The sequence below is a fragment of the Galeopterus variegatus genome, unplaced genomic scaffold, assembly GCF_000696425.1.
Source record: "Galeopterus variegatus unplaced genomic scaffold, G_variegatus-3.0.2 Scaffold187, whole genome shotgun sequence".
NCBI lineage: Eukaryota > Metazoa > Chordata > Mammalia > Dermoptera > Cynocephalidae > Galeopterus > Galeopterus variegatus.
The window spans coordinates 554,653-569,922 of record NW_007726298.1 but is presented as its reverse complement, the minus strand read 5'-3'; the positions used below and the strand labels follow the sequence as shown (position 1 = coordinate 569,922).

Below are 15,270 nucleotides of genomic sequence, written 5' to 3'. Positions count from 1 at the left end.
GTTAAGTATTCCTCTATACTTAATAATGAATTTCCTGAAAAAGTCTATTAATTTTAAACACTATTCAATTCAAATAAAAAGATAACTTGCTAGAAGTTGCCAAATCTGACACAAAATGTTAAATACCAAAAAAATACCCAAAAGTAAACTTTAGAAGGATGTGAAACAAAAGGCACACTTTGACAGCACACTTGGAGGTGAAACGATCATCCCTATTCCAATGAGTGTTTTCTGTGACATGTTCGAAGTGCTTTATAATGCAATTAGCAAGTTTCTTGATGTGGACAAGGTGAGAACTACCTTCAGGGGTCCCAAATTCCTCAAACTATTTTTTATACTTTAATTTCAAATTAATCATAGAGGCTGAAAATCATGTGGGTCTCCAAGTCAAAGATCAGAATAAACAATCATTAGATTGTATAGTTCTCAAAACTTATTAGGCTCAGGTCGTTAAATCCTGTTTTCATATATACTTTCCTGTTTATTAAGCAATATTTCAATTTTGCTATTTTAAGAGTTACAACAGTAATCCTAGTTAAAATGTATCAAGTTTACTAAACCTTCAAACTCTAGTGTTCCAAGTTTAAGTAGATATTAAATCTAAGCTATCCTGCTTTACTTTCTTAAAATTCAAGGGAGGTGAGCACATGAATGAAACACTTGATTCACAGGTTCTATGTTTATTTCACATTTGAATCTAGTACTTTGTTCTGTTTTAGCATTTTTTTTAAACAGTCAGTTCACCCTTTACTCTTTAGTACACAGATATTTACTGAGCATATTGTATGATCACACAGTACTAACTCTGGCCAGGCCACACCTATCAACCTCAAGTGAGGTATCAGTAAGGACAAAGTTAACTTGGATTGCGGTATTTACACACACTTTTCCAAAAGGAAACTTAAAGTACCTGAAAGCATAAGAAATACTCTCAAAAACTGTGTTTTGAATGAAAATTGAGGTACTAAAAAAGTATACACATTACTTTTAGACTACATCTTCAAAACACATACACTTCCGAATTTAACATTAGCAGTCTGATGGATATGGGCAAACAGATGTGCCTGATCTAAAATGCACCTCCACCAATTTCTGACAAGAGGAGGGTGCCGTCAGGTTGTTCTAAAGCTCTCATCAACCCTCTCCAACATCCATTCAAACAATCTTTGAAAACGGGCAGAGATTTTTAAAAATTAAGACAGTAGTCAACTTGACGTTCAAACTGGTTCTAGTTTGTAGAAGTTTTAAAACTTGATTTTCTTTCAAAGAAAGTTGGCATGATCAGATTTTTAGGCTGGTAAGCTAAACTTGCTACAATTTATTATGAGAACTATAAAGACTATGCTTATATCTGTAAATTATAGTTCATGTAATGTTCACCAAGACTATGTAAAGCTATCGTTGGGCAGGCCACCCCTTTTCTCCCAATAGTTCCTACTATTCTTTCAAAATTGGAATATTAAAACACGGGAAGACAGAATAATCTTTACTCTGAATTAAATGTTCTGCCAAATAACGGGCAAAAATGAATCAAAATAACGTTAATTTTAATAAAGTTAAAACACAAATGCTTACACATATTTTTGTAAGAATATTCTATACAGACTATTAAACTTTATTATACCTAAGAATTCCTTCCCACAAAGAACTTTAAAATAAAACTTCATTCTGCTGTCAGCTAGTGTCCCATCTGTTTTCCACTTATAGTGCCACAATTCCAGAATATACGAGAAGCCATTCTAATAGAAATGGTTTTTTAAAAAAATTTATTTTGAGAAACCACGGATCAGGAAATACCTGAAGTATAATTTTTAGAATCCGAGTTGTCACATCACCTTCAGGATGTTTTCTTTTTGTTAATGCCATGTGACAATAAAAGATAACCACATTTTAATATAAATAATATTTCTGTTAAAATTCTGATCTCAACTTAGCTATTGTTAGTTTACAAATAAAAAGGTAGATATCATAAATTAGGGTAAGCAAAGCATGCAAATCTATAGAATCTATATCTGAATTCCTAGATTAGCATTAAAACCAATCACCGCAACAAATACCTCAACAGTATGCCTTGTGTGCAGAAAGGAAGCGATACTGAACATTCAATGCCACAACTGTAAGGTTTTCGGAGAAGCACCTGTGGCAGTTTCAGCAGTTTCTATATGGAATGCTCCCCCTTTCTAGGATTACTTGAAAAAATCAAGTCAATTCGAATTACGTAGCTGTAAAACATTGACATGTGTAGTTTTTACAGATTCAGAATCTTCTGTGTGATTTAAAACGGGCAATGGTTCATAAAACAGGAAACTTAAATATTAAGGGATCACATATTCGCACGCAACATTTGGATTAAAAATACATATACACACACGTGAGGCGCAGAAGCGCATTCACTGAGCTTAAGCCACTGTCACGTGACCACCTTCACCAAGAGCTACTGCTCTAAAACACTGCCTTTTAAATTACCTTTGGTAATTTTTTTTTCTTAGCATGAAGCCAATTTAAATAGGTCAATATTTCAACATAAGTTTAACAGTATGGACTAAAAACCATCAACTCACGATTCTGGTTACTTTAAAATTTGGTATGCTGTATCTCAAATACATTAGTAACTATTCCTAGATGGAAATAAGCAAATACATGGAATCATTAAAAAAAAAAAAAAAAAAAAAAAAAAAAAAAAAAAAAAAAAAAAAAAAAAAAAAAAAAAGTAAACATTACTAAATGTCCATTTGTACAGACAAAACATTAGCAAACATCTAAAATTTCAGTAAAAAAAATACATGTGTATTTTTAACCCTTTGGTATCCAAACTCTTATATAATTATGAAGACTTTCTTAAACATATTCTTCAGTTAACAACAGGAAGAAACTATTTGTAATAAAGTTTCTACCTAAATAAATTTGGTGCCAAGTTTTCATTTCAAGTTCAACATTACTGACATAGTTTTACACTGCAACTGAACCGCAATTATGTTTGCATACATTAAAAGCAATGATTAAACAATTATTAAACCTATATATTATTCAAACTTTTATGAAAACTAATCAAAACTGTAAATTTGTCAACAACTCTGGAATACTGTCAGTCTTCCACCTGTTCCTGTCTGGCAGCAGAACTTTAATAGCTATCTTAGGAAGTAATTCCTCCATCCTGAAACACAGAACCAGGAAATAGCAGGATCAGACAGGTGTGGTATAGTGACAATCAGGTGAGGGAGGCAAACGCTAGGATGTAAGGATGAATAGAATTCACAGGATCTAAAGTCAGAAAATACTAACTCAGAGTGCTCATCATTTTAATAAATTTCCTATCTGGACTATTATCCCGAAGGGCCTATAAGTGAACAAATGACAAGAAAGCACAAATTTCAAAAATAAATGGTTAATTAAATGAACTGGGGTTACATCTTGTCAAGGGCAAAAGCTGCAAATGAATTTCTACACTAATACTAAACAGGCTCGCCACTCGCATCTGCCCTGATGGAAACTGTGCTTTCTAGACAGGGCTCCACGGGAAGCAAGGAAGGTAGGTCAAAAATGGCCACCAATTATGAACCAAACTAAACCAATTCCATCTTAATTAAGAATTTCTAAAAGTTCAGCAGCATTTTTTTGCAGTACTACAAAATGTCTACTAACATCATATTGTATACTTTTGTTATTACAGCCACTGTGCCTGTTTTCTAAATTAGGCAAGAAAGATTTTTTGAGAGTGAGTCAGTGAATGTGCTCAGATAAGGCTATAGATGCCTCTCTTGCTATCTAATGATCATAGTTAAGTTTCTCTCGGGATCAAAATAATTAAGTTAAAATATACATAGCCCACTTGAAGATATGGTTAACACAGGATAAACAGCTTCTAAAGAACTTCTCTCCTATAGAAAGGTAGGACACTTTGTCACTGAACACTAGCATCCGTATAATTTGGAATTAAAATGGAGTAGCAAATTTGCCTGAGATATAAGACCTTCTGGTTTCACTCTAAATCCAGCTAAATCCCTTTACTTCTACTCAGTGGCATAAAGAAAAGCTATTTTAATATTTGGTTGATATGGAAACATTCTCCACTTTACCTCTCAAGGAAAAAGAGACAAAGAAGCAGCCAAAATTAATTGGTGCCAAAATACTAAAAGTTAAGCTAATCCAAGGCTGAAAATCTGCTATTTACAATTGTTGGTAGTAAAAAAGGTCTTCTTAATTATTAGCAAACAGTAAGCAAGTTTTCAACAGTCTTTCTCCAAAATCACATTAAGACTTAACCTTCTGCTTTTTCAAATGGAAAAGTGACCAATTTTCTGAGTTAGTATATGCCCTTCTTCCAATCAAAAACCCTAAGTGTGAAGCAAGCAGCATTAAAACACTGGTCACAGTGGAAAAACTGAATGACCCCAGAAGCAAGATCAAGGATGATGACAATTCCTAAGTAATGAAAACTCTATACTCAGATCCTTTAAAGTACACAAACATTCTGGTTACAGGACTGAGATTTAACCCAGTGTATTCTAATTTTCAGACGTAAAGAATGGCAAATAACAGTGACCATCATATAAGCCAGAAAAAGAACCTCATATGGAAAAGAAAACTTGGCACCAAAACTCAAGATTTAAAATAAGAGAAGAAAAAGAAAGTCCATTAACATACTCACGTGTGGTGCTAGAAAATTTAATACGATGCACAGCAGCTGAAATGCGTTATCTTATAGATGCAACCTACATTAACAAGTAAGTTATATAACAAACCATTCTAGCCACAGACACTTAATATATTACCCTCCTTATTATCTACCCGATGATCAAAAAAGCACAACAATTTAATACTCTGGCCACTGTATGTAGCAGATATATAAAACACAAAGTAGGAATTAGGAATAAAATCATTAATTTAAAAATACTGAGATGAGGCAGCTTTCAAGCGATTCACAGAAAAAAGGAATTTATATTACCTCCTAAATATAGCAGGTAATAACATAAAGAATCATCTGGCAAATTCTAAACTGGAAAAAGTAAGTAATTTTAAATAAGTAAATTAATTCTGTGCCTCTTGATTTTTTTGGAAAAAAGGAAGGCGTATTATTTGCTAGGACTAAACTTTAATATATAAGCATCATTATAGGGAACAAGTAACATAGACCTAAGTACCATTATTTTGGAGATTCAAACTGTAATGTGTTGGTGGACTAAATGGGGCAAACTATAAAAATGTACAGAACAGATATCAAGAAGCAATTAACAACTTAATTTACTGGCAAAACTGACATTTTATCTAGATGTTGAAACTGAATAACCACACACACAAAAGCAATAAATAATGATTACTTGTGCTCTATCTCCAGGCCAAAGACATAATTTTAAGAATAGCTTTTGGCTAGGTAGCTCATAAATATTTCTTCTAAAAAAAATGTGAAAGCTCAGTCCAGGGAAGTCACCATAGTGCAGGGTCTTGAGGGGGTGGCTCTTATACTGAGAAGGAAAAACAGACTGGCCCTCGAGACCATGCTCAGCCACACCTGGTGGAAAAGAAACACTTGAGAGTTCTGTAACCAAGGACAGAATTGTAAATAAAAGATTCTCATTTTTAAAAAGACATTGACTAAAAAAAGAGGACAGATAGATATTTATTGGCTCAAAGGATTAAGCTATCCATTAAAATGAATAAAACTAATATCTCTGTAATAAAGTGTTCAGGATCAATTAAAGCATTGTTTAGGAAAATAAGTCATTAAATATATCAACTTCTAATTACTCATTATTTCAGTAAATGACAATTAAGTAATCAATTATGTTATATATGACTCTGCATTTTATAATCAAAGCTTCTGTTATTAAAATTAAAGATCGGAGCTTTTAATCTAAATACAGCTAAGAAAACTACATCTATAAATCTGCTTTAAGGCAATTCATTGAGAATCATCTCAATGTTTTAAATTGTACAAAATATATTCACATTATCAATTGTTTTTACATTACCTTATGTCATAACTACATATGAGGTCACAAGGGCCCCTGCAATGTAACAGTTAATACAGGCCATATTTATAACTAAAACACTACATTAGTAAAGGATCCAAACTACTGACTAATCTTGCCAATAATACCTAATGGAACAGAAGCTAAGATACTAAGAGACTAATGACAGCCTCTGGTCATTGGACATGCCTTGCATTAACCTATATGGTTTTGCTGTCCAGGATCTATTTTCAATACTTACTGTAATACAGAGTCAAAACAATGAAATGGAAACCAAAGGGTTAAACTAAGTTAGTTTTGTGGGTTTTATTTCTCTCAAAGTCTAAATTTTCACATTTCCAATTAGAATAAAGTGGTTTATAATTAATTTTTATGAATTATTCATAACACAAGGTAAAACAAAAAAGCTGATATTATCAGTTATTTTGGTTATTACAGCTCTATAGCTTACAATCAACATTTAAGGGTGAAAACCGCATCCATTGTGTTAATGCTGTGAACTGCAGAAGAAAAATTTTTATAATATAAATTTAAGAGAAAGTTAATACAAATAAATTTAATAGCTAAAATAAGTATATAATGACTAGCTAATGATTTGCATACAATATAACATTTCTAAATTAGCACACTTAAACACTAAGATTGTTCCATCAAAACATAAATAAGCTAGTTGATGTAAACTGGGCTAAAACAAGGATATTCTAAAACAGTGCCATCAGTATCAAAAGCTCACACTAAGTTTGAAGTCTTTAATGTACAGACTTAAACTCCTATTTTACAAGGAGCTATAAATCATTAAGTCTTAATAGGCTTTAAAACATAACATTCTCACATCTGGTAAGATGAGGAAATCAAAACTTCGAAAAGCTAATTGTCTTCAAGAAAAAAGCCTGAAAAAAAAATTCTAATCCAATCCAATCCCCTCGTTTAGAAATTAAAACTTGGCAAAGAAAAGTTTGAAGACTTGCCCACGGTGACAACTAGTTAGTGGCAAAGTCAACGATGCCAAGTTCCAAATCAAACTGTTAACTGTTCTTTCTCATGCTCTTTCTCATGACAAGAATTCTGAGGCTCCTGTGAAATTCAGCCCCATTCTGCTAGTGGTCAACTCAATCCACGCAATTTTCCTCACTAACATTAATTAACTAATCTAAAAGGCAAAATTATATTACTAATTTTAAAAATGAAGTTTAAGGACTTCGGCTTGTTCTAAACACTGCCTTAAAATTAAACACCCTTGACTGTGTCTTCAGCTAGGAATAATAAGCAAAGACACTTACTCGACACGAGCCCCACTTGCCACAAGGGCATGGATGCACTCCAGGCTCCCGGAGCGAGCCGCCTTGTGAACGGGAGTTTCACCCTCACAGTCCTGAAACAGCAAAAAGCAACATTCACACATACTCAGATCTAACAAAACCTTTGACTTTTTTAAGTAAAATAATTGGCATAGGCCAGAGACCTTCTCATTCACACTTGAAATAAAATAGTGCGGTGAGCAAAACTTGAAGCAGAATATTCAAAGAAATATATGCATAAAAAGATAAAAGCAGGACAGGGAGGGGGGCACATTCTCCAAAATGTTTAGCTAGAAGTCATTGACCAAAAATCTTAGGGCATCTCCAGTAGTGACAGCTTGAATGCTCTCAATGGTGATTTACAAATCATTTTACACTAGATCTTAGCACAATGTGTTGTATATAAACCCAAAATAATTATCCAACAACAAAATCGCATTAAAATAGTAATCAAGGCCAAAAAATAGCACATAATAGCTGACTTATGATCTAATCTATCCATGTTCCTCTACGTCTACTGCAATGCCAAACTGAGTCAAAATCAGTGTCTACCTTGAATTTTCTATCTTGAACTTGAACCAGGACATCTTAGACAAGATGGTTTGAGGTTAGACAATCAGGCAAAAAGAAGGGAGAACAAAACATAGCAAGCTTTGTTGATCAGATATGTGCTTTAGAAAAGGATGGTGGAGGTGGCATGAAGGACACAACAGAGGCAAAAGGAAGTGAGCAGACTCAGGAAGACCAGCACAGTTGTCCAAAAGAAGATGAAGTGGTTTACGCTGTATGAATGTTAAAAAATGTAAAATGCTGTTTTCATAGGCTATCAGGTAAAGAAGAGTTAAGTAGGGTAAATGTAATCAAATATACAGGCAATCAAAAGAAGGAAGTCATTTCTTTTAGAAAAATTAATTTATAACTTTCTGTCTGGGAAATTCTGAGGGCTAGGCAGCAACAGTTCTTGAATCAATCACACTTAAACGTCACTAGGAGCTGAACCTGGAAGTAGATAAACTCACATAATTAAGGGATAAAGATAAAAAGCAGGAGTGAAACAATTGTGCACCGTACGTGGCACTCAGAAAACAGTTCACTCATAAATTCAGTAAATATCTGAGCTCCTTCACCAATGCATATAAAATCATGGAGGAAACAAAGCAAAAAGAAAGAATGGTGATTATTTTACAGAAAAATAGGATATGAAAGACTCAACTGCTCAGTAGAGGAAAAAGTGTATATACATTTATTTAAACAAGAGTCTAAATAGCTCTAAACAGAATATAAAGAGATATAAAGCTCTAAAATAAAAAGCCTATCTTTTATTTATTTATTTTTTAGTCTTTTTCATGACCGGTAAGGGGATCACAACCCTTGGCTTGGTGTCGCCCACACCGTGCTCAGCCAGATGACCGGTAAGGGGATCACAACCCTTGGCTTGGTGTCGCCCACACCGTGCTCAGCCAGATGACCGGTAAGGGGATCACAACCCTTGGCTTGGTGTCGCCCACACCGTGCTCAGCCAGTGAGCGCACCGAGAAAAAGCCTATCTTTGAAGAAAGAAACACAGAAAATCATACAAGGAACTACCTGGTGAATTCAGATGTTTAAAAAAGCAAAAACCTAGTCCTATCCTCCCAAAAAGCCAGGGAGGGGAGAGAAGAAGTACATAATAAGGATGTAACCATCTAAAACTACCTGTCTTGCAGGGTATAAGCTGAGCAATGGCAGAGAGAGAGGACCATACCCTCCAAATGACCTCAGAGGCTTGAACATTCTCCACCGAGGTGCTGGATCCAGATTAGACCATTCAGAGGAATGGGTTCAGAACTGACCAATCAGTTTTGCCTCATTACCATATTTGGATCAACTTGGAACTAACCAATCCCTTATTGCTTCCTCATATGACCTGATTCAGAGCTAGCCAACCAAGTTTGCTGACAGTTCCTTTAAAAGCCTGTTCAGCTCCAGGATCTGGGAGACAGATTTGAGAGCTGTATCATCTGTCTCCAGGCCAGTCTTACTTTGCTAATGAAGCCTTTCTTCTCACAGAAGCTGGTTATGTGGTATGGGCCTCTGTGTGCATGGGGCAGCAAGCACCCTTGCTCAGTAACAAGGACAAATAAAAACTTTCACTAAAAAACGGCCAGGAAAACCAGAAATAAGATTTAGATGAGGTTTTGCAAAAAATGCTCAAGAATAAATGGTTTTTAAAGCTATACTGGGAACAAGATGAAAAAGGTTTGCTATATATTATTTCAAAAAGATGGTGGGGTATTAATAGGACAGAAAAAAAGCAAAACTACATGGCTCCTGTTTTATGTTCCACAAGGAGAACAATCTTTAAGGGCAGAACAAACACTATTTAAAGAAACGTGCAGCCAAGAGAAAAGATACTTATTGTAAAGAGCCATCCGCATGGTACTCAAATCTCCAGTTCAGACCAGTCACATCTCAAAAGAACCAAAAACTGTGCAGTATGATTCTAGAACTATAGCAAACAGAGTGATAAAGGCAAGTTGGAGAGGTGCCAGAAATCTGAAGACAGGCAAGACACCTTTATTTTTAATAAAGAAAAAATTGATTTCTAATCTAGTTACCAGAAACTAAAGGCAACATCAAATGACAGCAAAATTCTGGAAGAGTATTAAAAAGATGACTCACAAATACTTACCAAGGCTGGGCAATATAGACTCACTAGAAATAAATCACATGAAAACTAACTTCCATTCCCTCTTTGGGGAAACTCAGAATACTGAGGCTGCAGACCGTACCTCTGAGCTTTAGCAGTCTTACGGGCTAACTTGAGATACGGCCAAGAAAGTCTGTATTAACACTGAGGAAAATGAATCTGGAACGGTGAGTAGCTAATATGCCAAAAGATTAACAGACTAGAAGATGGGTTAAAACTAGCACAGTATTAAGAAGAAATGCTGTGTCAGGTTCAAAAAAATTAAATGCACACAAACAACAAAGAATGACAAAGACCTGGATCTGGCTTTTTAACAGTTTATGTGGGAAATGACAAAAACTGCCTACCTCGAGGTGAGTCAACAGTGTGTTGGGGGAACTAACAAAAGTGCTATTGTGACCTCAGAGGTCATGGGGTGCCCATCACAAAAATAGTCGCAGTCCAACCACTACACAACAGAGCAAGAGGACATCTGAGATTCAGAACTAAGCACCATATGCTGGGAGACCACAACAACCTAAGATACTTTACCCAGGAATTCCAAGGTTTAATAACTCCAAACAACACCCTCAGTACACGTGAGGACTTGGGGATGTTTATCCAGGTGAGTATTTTAAATACCTGGAGGGCTGCAAGGAGAAGGAAAGATTTGGGGAGTCCTGCCACGGTAAGCAAAGTACAGCAGTTTCCACGCAGTGCTACCAAGAAACACCTCAGAGGAAGGTGGCAGAGCATACCCTCACTCCCACCACTTTATCTGAAAACACTGAACTGCTATAAAATACTACTAGAAAAGGAAGACTCTGGATTTAAAAAGGTCTGAAAAGCAGTATTAGTCAATTTCTTTAGACCTCTCTAAGTTAGATATGCTATGTAACAATTTAATGAAAATTAACATATAGAATGCTTAAATCTACATTAATACTAAATATTAATTACTGCCATTCACGGAATTATTATCCATATTTTATTGATAAGAAGACTGAGCCACAGACTAAATGACTTGCCCAAGGCCAGAGAGATGAGACAGTGGAACCTGGAATCAAGCCTACAGTGCCCTTTCTACTAGAAGACAGGGAGGGGAGAATGCAGGACATGAAGCGAGTGGACGGAGAGGCAATGCTCAGCACATATGGGTACACAGTAGATCAGTCTTGACTCTCGAATATGAGTGAAAGTAACAAAGTGGCAGAGAAATATATGTACTTAAAGGCACACTTGCATGGAGATGGAAGGAAGAGAAGAGGTATAAAAGTTGTTTCATATCCCAAATTTCAGTTCAGTAACAGAAACACTCCTAAAATCCTGGACAATGTCCTCTACGCTGTTTTCTACTGAAAGTTTCTTAAGGAGATCACGTTGCCCTCTTCTCCCTTCCTTTCCCATTGACCCTTGTTTTAAACCATGACAAAAAACACCGTTTTTCTTTAATTACTTGTTGCTTAGGTGGGTAGCTGAGTTATCTTTAGGAGAGGGACTAGCAATTACGTTATATCTGGCTATAATCAAGGAATGAATGTTGGGAACAACAGAGATAAGCAAAAAGGAGGAAATAAAAGTTCCTATACACACAACACGACCTCAATGACTATTAGCAGAAAAAAAGGTTTAACAACAGGAGAAAGAAAAAAACAGAACATAAAGAATGACTACTGGAGCTTGTGGAACAAATCCCTCAGACTAATGCACCCTCAGACAGGATGCTGAATCTGGGGACTGCTTCAAATCAGACTACCCACTGGATGCTTCTGATGCTTGTCTTATGTAATCAAGTCACTAGTTATCTAAACATTCACGTGTGTGTTTCACTTAGGTAAAAAGATACTGAAAACACACCATGAGAAATGTGGCACACTTACGTACATGTTTGTAAACTTAATCTTAAATTACAAAGTCCTTGAGTCGCTTACTCTTCCTATGTAGTAAATGATTCTTAGCTACTTACCTGCATCTAGTCATCATCCCCAAATAGTATCTGAAGCAACATTAACTCACTTTGGAGCTGACTTAATGGCCCTTCTTTTGTTAGTATGGATATTTTCACAATTATCTGTGGAAACGAAGCTAAGGCCACTGTGAGCAGGGAAGCCAAGAAACCTGGGCTCAAGGCCAGACTCCTTCAATTACCAGCCTTAACCTCAGGCAAATCACCCTAAATCACAGTGAATCACAGGAAATCCCATATTAGGTGAAAGTACTCTATTAAACAGAAAGCATGGCCATCCAAAGGGCCTATTATCTACAAACAGTTGAAGAAACAAATTCGTTTGCCCTCAGGTAAAGCTATCAAAATTCTAATTTAAGGCTTCAGTTTAAAACACATGAGTAATCATAACTGGAAAAAGAAAAAACGAAAGCAAACAAAGTCGGTCACCGGTTCTTACTGGTTTGTCAATGTTGGCTCCTGCTTGAATCAGCCAGACCAGGCACTGAGGATGTCCTCCAAAAGCAGCAATGTGGGCCGGTGTCTGGGCGTAGCGAGTGGTGGAGACGTTGAGTGTGGCTCCAGCTCTCACCAACTGAATCAAGCACTCCAACTGCAAAAGCAGCATGGGAGGGGATGAAAACATGCAGACACGTCAGTATACGGCTAAATACTACACAAATAATCTAAATTCTGTAATGGTGATAAGTGGCATTTTTACCAACTTTTAAAAAGAGAATAAAGTCAGTCCTTCCGGATATGATGCAAACTTTAAAAGGCATTTAAAAGAACATTTTTCCTCGTCCTTATAAGAAAGTTGGTACACAGGAATGGAAAGAAATGCAAAACAGATTAACACCACACACATGTAAATATTTTAGTTTTCTTGTAACTGAAAAACCCAAATCAGAAAAGATCAGTGGGCATTATTCAACGACTTCTATCAAAACTGGTTTTTTTGCACATACTATTCTAAATAATAAAAATGTTAAAGTGATTGGTAGGTTATGAAAATTTGTGTAGCCATAACAAACTCTTCACGGTCAAAGGTTGTTTTCTACAGTGTGCACGATGGTACTCTGCACAGTTGTATACAAATCAGCACTGAACACTCAATTGAGACTCATTCTCCATATTATTTTATTTCTTAGTCTTTTAAAACTATTTGTATAGAAAGAAAATCCTATACAAAAAAGGCCTATAGAACAGCTGAGCTCTGCACCTAGCAGGTAACTAACACGAAGACTGGCAAGTTAAGACAAGACTTTGCAGCCAGGCACTGGTACTATGCTAGCCTCTGGCTAAAAGAATTCATCTCATTCAACAAATTTAGCAAGTGCCTACCATGTGCCAAACACATGTTCAACCAACCTGTTCTCTAATCCTGGATTCATGGATCACAATGCAGTTAGTGAAAAAGCTAGGCAGCAAACAATTCTCAACACTCCCTTCTCACCCCAAGTCTCCTTATCCACCTCTTCTAGCAACTTTTCTCCCCTTGCAAAGAACAGATCACTTCAATAATGCATATGTGAAATGAACTCTTAACAGTTTGTAGTACACATTTAAAACATGGTCTGTCTTAAATGAAGTTGAATCTGGGAGTGGAGGATGATGAGACACAACTTTTGTATATTTTTACTTATTGCCTTTATTCATTTACTGAGTGAAAAATGAAAGCATCAACTAGTGATTAGATGAAAAAGTCTCAAACTCAACAAAAACAAAGATGAAAATTACTTGGTGTGCCAAAGTGGTTAATCCTTAATATCATTTGAGAGCTCCCTAGACAAACCTGTGGCATATGGGTTCAATTTAGAAAACTGTGTTTGGAAATTCTGAAAATACCGTTCAACATGGTATCTTGTAAAAAGCAAGGTGCAATTAGAAATTTTAAATGTTTATTCCTCTGGGAACAAGTAAGCCTCAAACAGTTAGTAGCTTGTGCACCACTGGCACATTTCTAAGAACACATGCCTGAAACCTATATAAAAGGAAGCAACTGTTGGCAAGGTGGGGGATGAAAAGCTGGGGCCCTGTAACCCAGAGTCCTGGCTAAATTTCTGCCATAATATAGCTTTTTCTCACAGATGGGAATGAGTGGACACTAGATAGGGGCTTTTTAAGGACCCCTTCATATCTAACACCTAGTCCTAATGACTAAAAACAGTTGAAAATAAACTGCCTCTAGTTACAACACCAGGTCTCCAGGGTAAATCTACTGCTAAAGCTCTCCTAAAGTAGAGACACTATTAAGAGTGATTTTTTTTTAATTGTGGCAAAATACAGGTAACATAAAGCTTACCATTTAAAATACCATTAGGCATTTTAAAGCAGATATGGCTATTTTTATCCCCAGAAATAACTGGAGGCATCATTGTGTTGATAAGTATTCTAAGTGACCATGAGTCATCCAAGGCCTTAAGCACGGTAGACTGTAGACCGGCTGTCAGACAATACTGTGTTATTCTTAATCAGGGCAGGGAGGACGGAATCAACAGGGGAGCCTTGGGCCAACCCCGTGGCGCACTCGGGAGAGTGCGGCGCTGGGAGGGCATCGGCGCTCCCGCCGCGGGTTCGGATCCCACTGGCTGAGCGCGGTGCGGGCGACACCAAGCTAAGGGTTGCGATCCCCTTACAGGTCACCAAAAAAAAAAAAAAAAAAAAAGGAACAGGGGAGCCTTTAAGAAAAAGGCAGTCCAGAGCTTTGAGGTTCATGGGGCTGGCTGGTTAGCTCACTTTGTTAGAGCATGGTGCTAATAACTCTAAGGTCAGAGCTTTGAGGTTCCTGGTGTTTAATGTAAAAATAGACCAGAGCAGGAGGCGCCCTGCAGGGAGATGAGACTCTGACCCCTCACAGGCGCCGCCCAGGCCCCTCTCCTGCCTCATCCCGGGTCCTCGACTTTCCCGTTTTACGAGGAAACGACACAACGGAGCTGCGAGCCAGCCCGAGGGACGGCCAGGGAACCGCGGCTTCGGCCGGAGTGAGGATGTCGGGACGCTCGGGTCTTCTTGAGACAACTTATGTCACATCGTCCCCATGTGTTTCCGCAAGACTTCTGCACGCCAGCCTCGCCGTTTATGAGAGAAAACACTGATCATGAAGGCGCCTGAGTGTCATCGCCGAAGTGGCATCTGAGAGGGACAGTGCGTCTCAGCCTCAGCCCCCTGAGCCGAGACGAGGACAGCCGAACCTGTTCAAAGTGCGTCCGTCACCCTGACGCTGTACGGGCAGGGGACGCGCCCTCCCCATGGAGGTCGCTACCCGGCCGCGCCGGGGACCCCGCGCGCACGTCCGGCGACGCGGCCTTCCACAGCCGAAACCACCCCGGACGCGGCCCGCCGGCGGGCAGAGCGCGGAGGCGGAAAGGCTCCCCGCCCTCAGTCCGG

At 37.4% G+C, this 15,270-nt stretch overlaps 1 protein-coding gene across 1 annotated transcript in view; it reads right to left on the bottom strand.

The window, feature by feature from the left end:
- Nucleotides 1–14,206, bottom strand: part of ANKRD10 (ankyrin repeat domain 10) — a 32,751-nt gene extending 18,545 nt beyond the window's left edge. The window contains exons 1-3 of the mRNA XM_008564470.1: nucleotides 14,186–14,206; nucleotides 12,341–12,493; nucleotides 7,250–7,341 (exon numbers count right to left, since the gene is read on the bottom strand). Of these exons, the coding sequence (XP_008562692.1) occupies nucleotides 7,250–7,341; nucleotides 12,341–12,493; nucleotides 14,186–14,188 (248 nt within the window). The 5' untranslated portion in view covers nucleotides 14,189–14,206. The remainder of the gene's footprint in view (nucleotides 1–7,249; nucleotides 7,342–12,340; nucleotides 12,494–14,185) is intronic.
- Between the last annotated feature and the right edge of the window lie 1,064 nt (nucleotides 14,207–15,270).